General features: G+C 34.6%; 1 protein-coding gene across 1 annotated transcript; it reads right to left on the reverse strand.

Annotated features, from left to right (window-relative positions):
- Window positions 1-319: 319 nt before the first annotated feature.
- LOC109815074 (uncharacterized) lies at window positions 320-1,612 on the reverse strand. The gene has a single exon (XM_020379666.2). The coding sequence runs from the start codon at window positions 1,610-1,612 to the stop codon at window positions 320-322; it is 1,293 nt and encodes a 430-aa protein (XP_020235255.2).
- Window positions 1,613-17,459: the final 15,847 nt, after the last annotated feature.

The following is a 17,459-nucleotide window of genomic DNA, read 5'->3' on the forward strand; positions in this document are numbered from 1 at the left end:
CAACTCAATGGATTGGACACCTCGATCCACCTGTGTCACATACAGATGCCTCATCGCCCTCAGGCTATCCTCGTAACACTTTCTTGCGACTTCCTGATCCACACAGAGGACCCCGACCTTTCCGCTAGGCAAAGGATACTTCAATTTCAAGTGGGGTGTGGAGATGACCGCACCCAACTTATTCAACGTGGAACGACCGAATAGTATGCTGTAGGACGACTGGGCGTTCACCACCAGGTATCGAACAGTGATAGTCTTCATCTGGTCTGCCTTCCCAAACGTTATCTCCAAGTTGGCGTACCCCCTGGCCATTACCTGATCACCTGCAAAACCAACTAACGTACCTGCATATGGCATAAGGCAAATCAGTCGGAATTTTCATTCCGACAAAAGCCTCCCAAAACATGATGTCTGCCGAGCTGCCTTGGTCTACCAACACTCGTTTTACATTGTAGCCCATGACGATTGCTGAAACGACAATAGGGTCGTCCTCATGGGGAGACACCCCTTCAAAGTCGGAATCCGAGAAAGTGATGGTTGGCCGAGTGGGTCTCACCCAATCTGAGACCAATAACACCGAGTGAGAGTATCTCTTCCGTGCTGCTGATGTTAGACCTCCTCCAGAAAATCCCCCCGCTATGGTGTTAAAATCTCCATGGACAGCCTGTTGGTGAGTCTCTGAACTTTTCTCTAGAACATCTCTCGGAGGAGACCTCCCTTTGCGTCTTCCTCTTCTCATATCTTCCCCTTCATGTCTGCGTCGTCTGTCGGATGAGCCTTCATCATCCTTACATGCAATGAACTTCTTCAAACGACCCTCCATGATAAGACGCTCAATTTGTCTACCGAGAACGAAGCAATTCTCCGTTGTGTGTCCATGGGTCCGATGAAATTCACACCAGTCAGTTTTGTAAGGACCCAACTGACGATCAGTCGCGGCCGGGAACTCAAAAAGTGACGCGTTGTTGACGTCATGGAGTATGTGCCTCCTAGGGACGTTGAGTGGGGTGATCTTTTCCTGTTCATTGTTTCGCGCCCACTCGTCCTTCGCCCGACCACCATAATCCGTCTGCCTACGATTCCCCTCCTTCGCATTATAGTGATCACGTCGCTTATTCCAATCCGAGCGTACCCGGAGGTGCTTATTGTCCTCCTTATTGCTGCCCCCTGCCTCTCGGCTTTCTGCTGCCCTTTTGTTAATTTGTCCTTCCTCCGTCTTGATGTGACTTAGGGCGAAAGCCCTCACCTCCGACATCGTTTGACAATTCACTTTCTCCAGCGCGATTTCGAAAGCTCCTGACCTTAAACCCTTCTGGAACGCGATGATTGCCATCCTTTCATCCAAGGACGCTATTCTCAAGGCGACCTCATTGAACCTTTGCAAGAAGTCCTTCAACGGCTCCTCGCGTTGCTGCTTGAGGTCGAACAAGTCCGACGTGATTGGTGGTTTCTTCTTGTTAGCGGAGAACTGTGCCATGAACAGCCGGCTGAAGACGTCGAAATCGGTGATTGACCGGTCGGGAAGACCACTAAACCAGTCAAGGGCTACTTTTTTGAGCGTGCCCATGAACAACTTGCAGCGAATTTCCATGCTCCCACCACAAATCAGCATTTGTGCTCGGAAATCTGTCAAGTGCTGACTAGGATCTTGGGTTCCATCAAAGGGTTCAACTTGGGGAACCCGATGATCCCTCGGGATGGTCTCGGCCTCTATGGCTTCCGAGAATGGTCAAAAATCCCTAGGGACTTCCATCATGACATCTTCCTCTACCGTCCTGGTATTGGCCGCTATTCTGACCTGCATCTCATCCGCTCGCCTCCTAATCTCCTCGTTTTCGCGTTGAATGGCCTCCTCTCTCTCCCTGGATTGTGCATTCTCTTCTCTTAAGCCATTGATCATGGCCATCATCTCCTCCATGGTAGGGTGTTGTGGGTCGTGGTTTGGGTTGCCGCCTCTCGCCATAGTAAAGTGCAGGTTCTTTTGTATTACTTGGGGTGCAGGAGAAGTTTTACCGTAGCCCCACGGTGGGCGCCAAAATGTTCCGACCAAAGGGTGGACTAGGGTTTCTTCCTAGGTCAAGCCTCAAAGCCAGAGCATTCAAAAGTGTAATCTGCCCTCTTAACTCTAGGGTTTTAGGTTTTATAGTTTCTAGTTCGTGGGCCTCCTGGGCCCCGAGAATTTGGGGATCTCATTAACCGTTCTTATTTCAAAGATATTTGACAAGCACGGGAATGTTAAGTCGGGTCTTGACCGACTAGGTCCGTTCTGAGGATCTAATTGGGTGTTGGCCGAGAGGGTCCTTATAGGCAAGAGAGATTGGAATGAGGCCGATATGGCTTAGACAAAGAAACCAGTCGGCTATATGCCGACTCACTCTGAGAGAGTGAGTCGATCAACTTTACAGTTGGGTGACCATATGGGAAGAGATCAGATCGGAATCCGACTTGGATAGTACACGCGTTTGTAGTCAGCCTCGTGCGTATATGAGATACCAGTCGGATAACGACCGGGACGGTTCAACATGGAACTGAGGTTATGACGTGTTTTTATTTGCTTGTCATAGTGTAATGATTTGCACATATTACATATTTATTTTACATGGTAAAAGTAAAAAAGTGAGTGTAGAAAATATGTTATATGGGTCTTGTTAAAAGATATTTTTCCTACGACTCAGTTGAAAACTCAACAAATAGAGATTTTTTTCCTATGATTTAGGGAAATATTTATCAAATAATATAATAAAACTTTATAAACTTATTGTTACATAACTGTAAAATACAATTTTAATTCTACTCATTGTTACCCATTAGTAGCTTCTTGGAATTAAGCACGTACGGTCGGAGTTTTTTTTTCTTGGTCGAAGCGAAAAAAATATGCTCTATAATTTTTGTATAATTCTAATTTTTAAATTTAAAAGTATAAAACAAACAATTAAAGACTCAATTGTTAAAAGAATTACTAAACATACAAAGAATTTGTATGAGACTAGTTGTCCTAATTAAAAACTACTACAGGTTGAAAACATAAATCAATAATAGTGACATATCACAAAGAAATTCACAATATAAAGGAGGAGATTCACCATTCGATTTAAGTTTTCAATAAAACAAGATATGTGACAATTTAAAAAATAGAAACATAATTAAATAAGTTATAAATAAAGGAAAAAAGAGAAAATAAAGATAATTATTATTTAAATTTTATATTAACACGTATGAAAGTACATTGAGAGAATAAAAAATAATAAAAAGTCAATAATATATATGTCACACTTTTCTTTTTACTAACATTACTAATTTATTTTTCTAAAATTATGGATATATTTTTGTTGAAATAAGAAAATAATTATTGATTAATTATTCACAATTAATTTATTTTCTATAATACGTTTTTTTAATATAATTTAATTATATAAAATTTTAAAACTAAATAAAAAAAATTTATGTTCTTCCAATGGTGTAACGACCAGTCTGGCTGTCACACTACAGAACAACTCCACACAGAAGTAGAATATGCATACATAAAAGAGTATATACATATATCCAGCCTGAGGCTCAACAAGTCCAAGTATCTAATACTAACAAAATGCTACACCGAGCTAGCCTACATAAAATCAGCTCTTGTCACCACCTGTGACACTGCTACTGCTCTCCAGCCTATCCTTGCTCTGATTCCATACATAGTATGATTATTGCAGTCCAAACCACATAGAAACATGCAAAGGTAAACAAGTGAAAATAATCAACATATAGATATAGACAACTTACAACTTTAACAACAGAACAACAATTTCAACAGTTCAACGTTCAACACATAACAACACCCAACTGAATCACAGCTTCACCACACAACAATATATATACAACTCATATCAACATCAATTCAACTCATCAACAACTTATGCATCGTCACGCAATTCAACTCGGAGATCTCCTACAACATGGGTGAGCAGTCTAAGTGGCTAGGTCCTACCGAACTGACAACACAAAACTTTTTTGGGCTTGCTAGGTAAACAACAAATTTGGATATCAATCCACAACTTCACGATTTCTCAGACTTTGTCACTCAAACAAGGAAGTATAATACTATGTCAGGATAGAACAGCTGGGTTTAGGCCTACCACGACATTAGCTAGCTCAACTAAGCCACCTGTGGGATTAGCCTACCGACTAGCCTCCAAATACTACAACCCTCCGATACTCGGTTAGGAACTAAGTTCCCGACTTCGTACTTTACTCGAATTGGCTGCTTGTAATTGGTATAGCTCGACCTGGCCCCTATACCATGGTCACTTTGTACACGTATGCTTTGACCTTGCCCACACACGGGACCAACTAAGTCCTAGAGGAGGACAACACAACGTCCACTCTAAGGGACAACTTCCCAAGGAGGGTTTTCAATAAATTGGGCTCTCAAAGCACCACAACTATCTCAATCCGCACAATGGGATGAGCACCTTTGAAAACATCTCCTTTAGTCCTAGTGATCAACAACTTATCATCACAACTGAATCATCTTACAACTCAACAACACAGCTAAGCTCAACAACTTTAAACAACACACAACTTTTCAACTCATCATCTCAATCAACTTTCAACTTAAACAACGTAATCAGCTCAACATTAACAACATGTTTTAGCAACAAAGCAACTTATCCCAAACATACATACAGTATTTCTTCACATAAACACAACCATGATTCAACACACAACTACATCTTCTCATCATATCACAATATTTAACATTTTCTTAAGCATAGAATCAAACACCTTCACGCCCGACGCAAGTAAACTCGCGCCGACCTGAACGCAACCCGAGAGCTCTAAAGCTCTCCCAATCTCGGCGTATCATCATCACACCTGGCGTATCATCATCACGTCTAGTGTGTTGGTAGGTAGAGACTTCCAAGAGTCACCCAAGCCTGGCGTGCCAAACTCGCGCTCGGCGCAAAAAAGGCAAAGATCTCACCAGGGTCTCACACCTGACACGTTCATTATGCGCCTAGTGCCATCCCAGGCAGAGACCCCCAAGGACTCTCTACGCCTGGCATGCTCAGAGCACGCCTGGCGCCTTATCGGTTACCAAATTTGTAAGATAAACATCTGATATCACGCCCAGCGTGGTTCTTCTCACGCTCGACACGATTCATCCAGAGACACCCTAGTCTCAATAGCACCTGACGTGATTGGAACATGGTAGTCCCTAATGAATGCACGCCCAATGCAAAGAACTGGGCCCGACGCAACTTCAAACAGTCAACCCCAAAACTTCAAAATTTTCTTCAAAAACCTGAAAATCAGCCAACTCAAACACATGCAATCCAAAAACTGAAATGCATTTACATTATACAACTCAAAAACAACTTCAATTTCAACATGCAACCATCAAACGCATCAAAAATCACCAAATTTCCCAATTTTCTCGAAACTCCGAAAACGAGAAACTCTTCAAATCAATCAATGATTCTCAACAATTGTTACTCCAAATGAGTTCTTAAACTCACCCACAACCAACGAGTTTACAATCTAGCTTCCCTCATCTTAGAGAAGTAGAATCTGAGCTTCGGGGAGAGGAAGAAGAAGAAGAAGGTCTACGCTTCCGACTAGCTACCCATACTTCTACGCAGCACCTTGAATACCACAAGGAAACTCAGAAAGTTGAAATGAGAGAATAGGGAATGAGGAGAAAATAAGAGTGTTGAGGGGAAGGAGGAAGAAGAAGAGCTTGCGGGTCTTACAAATGAGGCTATGACGGTTGCTTCACCCACTCGTGCTTAGGCCACCACTGGAATTAAGATTGACATAATTTTGTTTTCTTATTAAATTATAAGCTTATACATGTATTGTATTTGTATGTTTATTTGAAACGGCCAGTAAAAGCAAGAAATGAGTATAAAAAGGAAAGATAATACAAGTTTCGCTAATTGATTTTTCTTCTCTTCCTTACACTTAGGAGAATAATTCAACAAATGAAAGAGCATAATTAGAAAGGTACATACCTAAGATTTTTTTCCCTACAACTAAGGTAATGACTCATCCACTCGATAAATATAAAATTAAGAAATGATACTTCTAAAAAAGATTGTACAATAATTATATAAAAAAATGGTATTTTATGATGTTTTATTTATATCAATTGTATAACAATCAATATTAAAATTGATGCTATAACATTTTTACAGTTTAAAACAACTTTTTTATAATAGTCTTAAAATAATTGATGTAAATTAACGCTATTTACATTGACTACAAAACAACTAATGTAAAAAAAAAACTTTTTAGATCAGTTTCAATTATCATTAATAAAATATGAGAATTTTACATCGACTCAAATTAGAATCAATACAACATTTCTTTTAAAATTTTCCTTGTACTTCATTTTCACATTTGCATTCTTGAAACCTTTGTCTTTCCTTTCTTGCATAAACTTTCTTATCATTGTTGTTGTGATTTTGATACACGGATGATGATTTATTATGACTTTGACACTAATGTTCCTTCTTGGCGAGTCCAACACTGGTGGTGTTCCATCGTTGCACACCTTCATCCTCTTCAAAGTTTCCATTTTGCAACTCAACGAGGCTTTTAACACCAAGTTGTTGGAAAAAAATATTATATGAATTATATAATTTATATTTGATTTAATTATCCTATTAATCTAATTAATTATTTTATTTTAACACTAGTGCAAAAATTAGTTTTAAAATCGGGATTTTAAGATTGGTTAAGAGGTAACCGATTTTAATAGTGACGTGGTGGCAATTTTGTAAATAATGTGAACACTTTTAAGATCGGTTAAATTTTAGCTAATCTTAAAAATACTTTTAAGATCGGTTATTTTATGACTGATCTTAAAATATATGTCTGACACAACTTTTAAGATCGGTTACAAGAGAAACGATCTTAAAAGTGGTATACAAGATCAGTTCTTTTAAGACTCAATCTTAAAAGTTGTATAAAACATAACTTTTAAGATCGGTCATAGAAGAACCGATCTTAAAAGTATTGTAACTACTTATAAAACACAATGCTCTCCCTTAGTCAGTGACAGATCTAAAATTTTTAGATAGTGGGGGCAATACTTATTCATATATTTGTGGTATTCAAGATTTTACATATAACTTTTAAAAGTATAAATATATATATTATAATTATTTTTTACAAATTTTTATATCTACAATTATGATTAAGGATGAAAATAAACTAGGTCAGATTAGGTTATATTATAATTTAGTAGGTTTAGACCTAACCTTCTTTAAAAATACATGTTCTAAATATGAATTACTTATTTATCTGTCATAAACATTTTGTTAAATGTTTAGTTAGAATTACAATTTTAAAGACCTTCTTTATAATAATTTAATACTAATAAAAATATAAAATAAGTATGTTAAATTTTATAAAATCAAGTTTAATTTATTTATGATATAAACATGTTTTTAATATCTAATATAAATTTTGAGATGATAATTTATTTTAAAACATATTTTATAATAAAAATTATAAATAGAACATAAATATTCCAATCTTTACTATTTATTTTTTTTAATTAATGTATACAATCTTACGATCTTTACTATTTTAATTTCTTTAATCAACGTATACAATAATTAAATAGAAAGCACAAAAGGTAAACATGTATATTACAAATTTTATTTTATCAAAAATTAATTTTTTTAAATATATTACATCATATATGTGAGCATTAATATATATATATATATATATATATATATATATATATATATTATAATTAAACTTTTTAAAAAATTTGATTTATTATTAAAGAATAATTTTTATCACATATATATATATATATATATATATATATATATATGAGAACTAATCTCCTTCGAAAGTTTGACAAATATCAAATAAATAAACATCTCTTCCAAATTTATATTTTATACATGAGATAATTTAAATATGTATATTTATTTTATTAGAATAAAATTTTTACTTTTTAAAATATATAATTTTTTTAAATATAAAAAATATGTATGTATAAAATGGTAGTGGGGGCAAGTGTCCCCACACTCATACAAGTGGATCCGTCACTGCCCTTAGTCATTCTTGCTCACATGCGCCTCCCTTACTTGACCTACCTTGCTCTGCGAACACAGGCGCGCCCTTGCGCCTCCATCTCCCCGTCAGTCATTCTCCCTCACGCACGCTTCCTTCACTTCACAAAGGTAGTCCCTTGTGCCTCCGTCGCTACGTTGTTCCTCGTTTCAATCATTCTCCCTTGCTTTGCAAACGCACCCCTCACGCCTCCGTTGTTCTCCTATGATTGTTCTCTCTCGTGCCCACTTCCCTTACTTGGTCTCCCTTACTCGGCAAATGTAGGCCCTTGTTCCTTTATCGCTCCCCCTTGTTCGTTCTCCCTTGCACATGCCTCCCTCTCTCGGTCTCCCTCACTCCATGAATCTTACCTGAACGCATGTTTTTCATCTCTGACAATGTTTCGCCCAAAGCAACCCTCCATTGGCCACCGTTGTTCTTCTTAAAAATTGATACTTTTAAGATCGATTATTTTGTAACCAATCTTAAAAGCTAGACTTTTAAGATCAATTAAATAACCGATCTTAAAAGTCCAGCTTTTAAGATCGACTCTTTTAAGATCGATTCTTTAACCGATATTAAAAGTAAAAAATAATCGATCTTAAAAGTCTTTTTTCCACTAGTGTAAGGAGTTGTTACATAATAAAAATTAGGTATTAAGAGTCATAATCTACAAGAACTAATGAAGGGTTATTATAATAATAAGACTGAGGGTCCTTAGTCTTGTCTATAAAACGACATGTGGTATTTTATTATCTAAGACTAGAAGAACTTTCTCTATTTATCTAAATATCTAAATACAATTACATATTTAGTAGTTTGGTACCAATAACTACAAGGTACATTTTTGCTATTATAAGTTATAAACTAAGGTCTTATTTTTCTTACAAGAGCAACTTGGTAGTTGACTTAAAAAAAAATTAAAAAAAAACAATAAAATGTTGTAGTGATAAAATGTGATAATGATGTAGCAATGGGAAAAAAAGTGTAGGAATAAGACTTGCATGAGAAAGAGTGGAAAAAGAAGGCTCTGATAGTGGTGGAAAATAAAGCAATATCGTAGTGGTTGGGGATGAGGTTGCAAAAGAACAATGCTTTGTTGTAGTAGGTAAAGTAATGTAGAATGTGAATCTTTCTATATCAATTATAATATAACTGATTTCTACATCAATTATATTATAATCGATATAAAAAGTATTCATATTTTGCATTAGTAGGTTCAATATTGGTTCTAGAACTATAACACTCAAGTTCAGTAGGGGCTTATAAAAGCTTTTAGAGAGATATACAACTAGAATGATAAAAGAATGAGGGAGATGGAGTGTAACACTTGCATTAGTAGTGGAAAGACTTCAATTGATAAAACTTTCTTCTTCTCTTAGGTCTCCAAGGATAATAGAGTTGTGATTCTTGCTGTAGGAATAAATTTAAAGTATTGCAAGCCAAGAATCAGAGCATGTGGGTGTGGAGTTCTTTCATTCGAAGCTGAGTATGAAGCTAGGAAGCTTGGAGTAGTTCTTCCTTCTTCCTTTTTTTCTTCTCCTCTTGGGATCAACTTATAATTGGGTTAGCCAGTGTAGTGGAGAAGTCTGAGTTGTGTTATGGCTTGTCTATGAAACTGTACAGAACAAGCGTAACTTTTTCCTCTTCTCTTCTCCTCTTGGCAGATTTTGACTCTCGAAAGAGGTAAGAGAAGTTAGAACTCGAATCATTATTGTATTTTAAGTTTCACGTGGTTGTATCATTATCAAAGATGTGATTCGTGATTGAGTTGGGTAGGTTGCATGTCATTCAGAATTGTGGGTGTTCTTGAATAAGTTGGGTAAAAATGGGTGATCTTGGTGTTTTGATGGATGCATGTGATGTTTTGTGACATTTTTGAGTTGTATGTATGAATCTAGTAATGAAAATGAGTTGTAAATGGTGTTTAGGTAGAAAAATTATTGAGAGTATGTGTGAAACAAAGGGAAAAGCCATGAAAATGTAGAAAATTTTTGCACTTAGCATTACAGCCATGGTTGAGCGTTGTAGCTGTAATAGAAAATGAGATGAAAGAAATTCAGCACTGCAACTATGGTTGAGCATTGCAATGGTGGGGAAAATTGGACTGGTAGAGATCCAACGTTGTAGCCATGGTTAAGCATTACAACCATGGGGAGAAATTGAGTTAGCAGAAATCCAACGCTAAAGTGTGAATTTGAGTGATACAACAATGGAGGTAGATGACCCAATTTGGTCTTGAGGTCTTCATAAAAGTTGTAGCCTTAGATGTTAGCTTTCCAATGGCTTTGGAATCACCTAAAAAGGAGGTCTTATAGTGAGCAAAGGTCAAGCTATCAGCAATTAGGAAAACTGTTGTGGTTTTTATAATTTTCAACATGGTAGATGATGAAATTAGAACCTGAGTTCTTCACGAAAGTTGTAGAAAATCCTTTTATCTTTCATATGAGATAAAAATGAGTTTGATTGAAGTGGAACTTCAATTATGTTGTGTTATGTGGAAGTTATCGTTGTGTGCTAATTGTTGAATATATGTTGAAAATGATATATATGCAAATTCCTTTATAGCATATGGTAATATATGAGGTCCTAAGTTAATATATGATGAATTGTTGATATGGATGATGGGGTATGAGGATGTTTATATTTTTTTACGTTGTGATTGAATTTGTTATGTTAAGACTAGTATACATGTTGTAAGTTGTACTAGTTGTTGGAAGTTGTGCTTTAAGTTATTCAGTTGTTAAATTGTTTTGATGCTTTTAGTTGATTGTCAAGATGTTGCTTCTGTTCATGTAGCTTAAAGTTGTAAAGCTACTTTGATATTTTAAGTTGTCTTATAGTTGTAAGAAGGATGTTGACAATTGTTAAAGTTGAAAGTTGTAAAGTTGTAAGTCGTTCTAGTTGCTTAAGTTGATTTATGATGTTGTTTTCTCAAGATATGATTGTAAAGATGTATGTTGTTTACGTTGTTTAAGTTGACATGATGTGAAGTTGAAAGTTGAATGTTGCCTGTTATTATGGATGTTAAGCTGAATGCTGAAAGATAAATAAGTTGTTAAGTTGATAAGCTATAGATATGTGGGTTAGATACATGTCTTAGCTATGATATGTAGAAACCAGAGGAGAGTTAAAAATGTTTTTGAACTTTAATATCCCATTGTGTGAATATACGTTGTGTTGAATCCTTCAGTAAGTAAGTTGGCTTCTGAATGGGTACGTTGTTTTTAGTTGTCTCCTCTAGATTCTATGTGGTATTTCGTGTGTAGCCACGATCAAGACACGCATGTATAAAGTGACCAATTGAGTAAAGTACCGAGTTGGGGACTTTGTCTTTAACCTAGTATTGAGGATCATTGTATTTAGAAGGTAGTTGGTGGACTAATCTCATAAGTGGCTTAGTGTTACAGACTAATGTAGTGACAGACCCATACCCAAAATGTTCTATTCTGACATAGTACTATACTTCTTTGTTTAAGTGGCAAAACTTGAGAAATCAATCTAACTTATGTTAATTGTTGTTTCTAGCCTTATGTTAGCCACTATTTTTTGCCTTAGTGTTAGTTAATGTTTTTTACCATAGTGTTAGCCATTGTTTCTGGTTTTATACCATGATTTGGTAGGGTCAAGCCACTTAAACTGCTCTCTTCAACTGTAGGAGATCTCCATAGTTGATATGCATGTTGATGCATCAGTTGTTGGGGTGGATATAGTCGAATTTGTATTTGTGTTATTCTATGTTGTTTATAATGTATTGATGACATAATTGTATATGTTGTCTGGTAATATGTATATGTACATCCTGAAAGTGGTTAAGTTGAAGGTGTAAAGATGTAGAAGTTGTTATATGATGAAAGTTGTGAGTGTGATGTTGTCTAATGACTATGTGTTGTATTGTATCTATAATGAAGTTTCCTAATTGTACATGTTGTATAAGCGTCTTAAGTTGTATGATGAGACCTGATATGATGTGATGAATGATATTTATTTTATTTTGTTTATGTTGTATTTAGTTGTACGACATTGATTATATCATTAGCTTACCCTATGTTTTCCTTTGTGGTTTGGGACTGTTATGGCCATACTTGGTATGAGAGCAATATAGGATTAGCGGGTCGAGTGGTGTTGTTCGGTGGTGAGTCACATCAAAGGTGACTTTCTTTTGATGTTGCTACCTTAGGATAGCTAGGTCTTGTATAGACGTTTGACCGACAACTAGGTTTATCTTGTATATAGTAGTTATTTCTTTTGTATTAAGTATGTATATATGTTCGAGATTAGACATTTTATTTCTTACATATATAAATGCTAACATGAGATTTACCTACTTGTTGCATGATATCCTAGGTTGACATTTGACACTAATGCTTTTACTTAGTTGTTGTTGAATCCTAGTAAGTGTAGTGACCAGATGGGTCATTACGTGAACCAATAAAAATGTCCATTTAATTGATATAAAATGTCTTTCCAATACTAATAAAGACAAAAGGTATTGAAATGTAATAAATCATGTGATAAAAATATATAAACATCAATAATAATATTTTATAAATTATTGTATGTGCATCACATAAAAGTATAATGGAAAAGAACAAAGTTAACGATACATAATAGAAAAATATAATGAGAAACACCATTATTCTAAGATTTTGTTACTTTCAACTCTAGGAAAGATTCATCAAGTTGAAAAATATAATTAATGGAGTACAAATTTATCATTGCAAAAAATTATATATTACTTAATCTTGAATATACTAGTATAAAAATCTACATAAAAAATTTGTGAATCATTCTAAACATTATTATTTGGCCAGTTTGAAATAAGGGTGACAAAATAGGTTACAATTCTTGGGTTAGCCTGCTGGTCTATCGAAAATTGGTCAGGCTAACTATGTATTTTGGTCTGCTAGTTTGCTTTGGTCTACTAGTTCGCCTTGCTTGCCTCACCTAGCCCGCTAGCTTGTCAGGCTAGGACGAGCTAGTGAGTTAGTCCATTTTTTATAATATTTTTTATTTAATATTTTTAATATAAATTTAATTAAGTCACTTTAGATTTATTTTGTATATAATCTATGATTTATTATGTAACAAATCTGTTGTGCATTTGATTTATTTTATAATATGTAATTTGATATTTTTATTATTATTTAGGTACACTGATTTATGTAGATCCTTTAGATATTCAGAAAATAATATATGTTCCAAGAGTAACTCAAAATAAATAAACAAAAAAAAATTCTTATTTTCTCTTTTTTTTTTTTTTTTTTTTCTTTTTGTGAGTTGGTAGGTTGACCCGTCAACTTGCCCTTAAATGAGGCGGACTAGAATTTATGACCCGTTTTCTTCTAGTGAGTCAGCGTGTCCTCACTCGTTTTTTATGAGTCAATAACAAGTCAAATCTAAATAGATTAAACTAATTCATTGTCATCTCTAATTTGAGGACACTAATTTATATTTTCTTATCCATAAATATTGAATTCAATAATAAAAAATTTAAACCAATTCTTGCACAATGCTTAATTGATTAATTAAACCCCTTAGTTAGCACATATTTGCATGAATGGGCATAAAAAAATTTAATCAAATAAACCTACATATATAATTGGAACAAATAGCCAATCTTAATAACACAAAGTGATTTACTAAATAAAAAATTCTTAGTACTAAAACTGAAATTTATTTTCAATCTTTAATATTTTCAAACAATCATTATCAATCGCTAATTAATCAAATTATTAAAATTGTGAATATATTTTATTATTTGTTTAATAGCTTTACCTAAATAAATAAACTAGTAGAAGCGGAAACTGGCGATCCAAACTTGTTGCCAAAAAAATGATCTCTACAAAAAGGAGGGATTAAATTAGCTAACTTATCTACATAAAAATTACCCTCTTTATAAATGTGAGAAACTCTGAATTGTTTGGACTAAATCATGTGTAGGCAATTGCTCCATATGTTTTAGAGCCTCCAGGAGCAACCTACAAAGAATCAAACGCTTTGACAACCAATATGTTTCATGGAGTCAAATGACTTAGAGATTTATGAGTCATAAATAGATCAATTAAATAATTTATTTTAGATAGATTATAATATATTTTATTAATTTATTTAAATTTATTAAAAATTTAAATGAAATTTAATCTATTTATTAATAAATTTTTTATGAATAAATATTAATAAATTATTTATCACCCTTTCTTATATTCAAGCCAAAGATTATCCCAACCCTTCCGAAAAGTGAGCTCGAGAGCAATTATAGTGCTTGTTAATTCGGCTTGAAGGGCTTAATTAAATATCATGTTTCTGGTTTCTGTAATACATTCATTTTATACTTTTAGTTCCTACAAATCCCCCCACCCCACCCCACCCCCCCCCCCCCCCCCCACCCTTCCCCCCCTCTTCATTTTGGTACTTAAAAAATCTTATTTTATAATTTTATTTCCCGCTGTTACTTTTTAAGTCTTTAATTTATAAAATTATAATTATTTTATAAGTCTCCAAAAAAATCATGTTTTATGATTTTAGTCATTGTATTATATACAATAAATATTTGTCACGTCGATAGAGAACACTGACAAGAACTAAAATTATAAAATAAAATTTTAGAGCCAAAATTGATAAAAAAAAAATTATAGAGACAAATCTTAAAATGAATATATTACTGAAATTAAAAACATTTTAAAAAAATATATTCAGAAGCACTTAAAATCAAATATTATATATAAGTAATAAATGTTTAAAATTAATTACTTTTTATCTATAGAAATTATAGATTCAAATCTGTGAGATCCCTCCCGCTTCTCTTTCTTTCCCTCTCAACCTTACCTTCACTTTCACTCTCTTCATTCCCCATTCTCTGCTCACTTTGCTTGATTTTTCTCTCGTCTGGTGATCTAGGTGCTGTCTAGAGCTAGCTAGGTGTACCGGGCGGATTCCTTTCTCCTCCGTTGAGCTTCTTCTTCTTTTCTTCTTCCCGGGGCTCGGATTTCTTCTCCTCCGAGGTAAGGGAAGCTAGTTTTCGCTTGGATTGGTTGGAAATGAGTTTAAAGACTCATGTGCTGGTTGTTTTTAGAAGATTGATGGGTTGTTTTGAAGAAAATGGTGTTTTCAGGGTTTCGACAAAAGGGTGAAAATTTGGGGTTTTTGATGTTTTCATGGTTGCATGTTGAAAAAGAAGTGATTTTTGAGTTGTTTGATGTAAATGTGGTCCTTTGAATGGATTGTATGTGTTAAGGCTGTCTGTTTTTGCAGGTTTTGGTGAAAAATTTTTAAGTTTGAGGGTTGCTGCTTGATAGTGCGCCGGGCGTAGTTCTTGGCGCCGGACACGTGACTATCAGAGGGTTCCATTAGTCAAGCACGCGGGGCGCAAGTCTGGTTGCGCCGGGTGAGCTTGAGAATGGTGGCCTCTTGAGGACTCACGTCGGGCGTAGAAGAACCGCGTTGTGCGTGATATTAGACAGGGACTCACATTTTGGGGTTCTGGCATGGCGCCGGGTGTGATTTTATCTTGCCGGGCGTGGAGACTTCCTAGGAGTCTCTGCCAGAGGTGGCGCCGGGCGCAATTGGTATTGCGCCGGGCGTGAGACCTTGGGGAGGTCTCTGCCTTACTTAAGCCGAGCGCGGGTTTGGTACGCCGGGCATGGGAGACTCTTGAGAGTTTATGCCTCCTAGCACATCGGGTACAATTGGAATTGCACCGGGCGTGTAAGAGCCTTGGAGCTCTCTGGTTGGTCCATGCCAAGTGCAACTCTTATTGCACCGGGTGCGGATTTCAAAAATATGTTGTTTATGTTGTGTGATGCTTATGATGATTTATGCTGTTGAGCCGAGCCGAGTTGTATGTTGTTTAAGTTGTTAATGTCGTATGATGTTTTAAGTTGTATTGATGTAAAGTTGAGTTGTGGTGTATGTTGTTTATGCTGTTAATGTTGCTATGTTGTGTTGTGTTGAATGCTGAATATAAATTGTTGTAGGCCGTAAGATTGAGTTGTTGTAGGTCGTAAGGCTATGCTGTTGTAGGAGATCTCCGAGCTGACATGCGTGACGACGCATAAGTTGTTTGATGTTGTTTTTGCTGAATGATGTGAGTTATATATGTGTAGTGTGTTGTGAAGCTGTGTTGTAGATGTATGTTGTGATGTGTTGTATGTTGATCCTGTTGAGGATGATGAGGTGTTGTTAGATGTAGTTGTTTATTCTTTCTATATATCATGATTCTTTTCACTAGCTTACTCTTGTCTGTTTCCATGTGGATTGGACTGCAATGATCATACTATGTATGGGAGCAGAGCAGGGATAGGTTGGAGTCCTGTAGCAGGTCTGCTGCTGGCAGATAGAGTTGATATTTTGATGTTTTTGGCTACTTTATATAGCTAGTTGGTTGATATATTTTGTATTGACTTCTTGAGCTCCAGGCTAGACATATATGTATATATTTTATTTTTATATATCCATACTCTATTCTGCGTGGTGTTGTATTGTGGTGTGGAACAGCTAGGTGGTTCGTTACAAAATCTAATATCCTACTCATACTTTTTCAACCTAGATTTAATTTTCTTTGTCACTATCATTATAAAAAAAAATTATCTATACTAAAAGAATGAGAATTACAACGATTCACACAAACTTTTCAACTAATTGAATCAGAACTCTGACAATTTAATTTATCTTCAAAACACCGTAAATGTTTTCCATTTAAATAATATTATTTTCAAATAAAACATTTTAATCTTAGAAAAATTAACCACCGACCATGTAAATTTCATTGTGTATTTTATTTTTAATTATTTAAATGTATAATTTAATTTTGATATGTTATTAACATAAAAGTTTTATTCTGTCGATTCATTATAAATTAATTTTAAAATATTTTTTCTAATAATCATTTTGATACTATAAAATAAAATAAAAATAGTTTTAATCTTTGTAAATACTTTCTTTATTTTTCATCCTTTAAAATTTGAAATCATTATAGTTCCTAATATATTTTATGATAGATACATAACTTTTACTTTAATGATTTATAAAAAAAATTAAAGATATTACACACTATCATAATATCACATACACTTGTGATACCTTATAGAATGATCACCTTATGAAAATACATAAGTAATTAAAAGATATCCCATTATAGTATTGAAAATAATAGTTTCAAATTTTAGAGGTATGAAATTGTTTTTTTAAGAAGGATCAAAATCAAAACTTGCTTGAATCTAGTTTTTTTGTGTTTTATATCCTTTTATATAGATTTATGTTGAAAATAGATAAATAATCCGTAATTTTATTAAACATCTTTGAAGAAGTTGATAGTTAACTCTAATCTTACATGCGATCATGTTTTTTTTTCTAATATAAACTTTTGTAACAAAAAAAAATCAAAATTTGTTCATTTT

The sequence above is a fragment of the Cajanus cajan genome, chromosome 4, assembly GCF_000230855.2.
Source record: "Cajanus cajan strain Asha chromosome 4, NIPB_CcT2T_4, whole genome shotgun sequence".
Taxonomy (NCBI): Eukaryota; Viridiplantae; Streptophyta; class Magnoliopsida; order Fabales; family Fabaceae; genus Cajanus; species Cajanus cajan.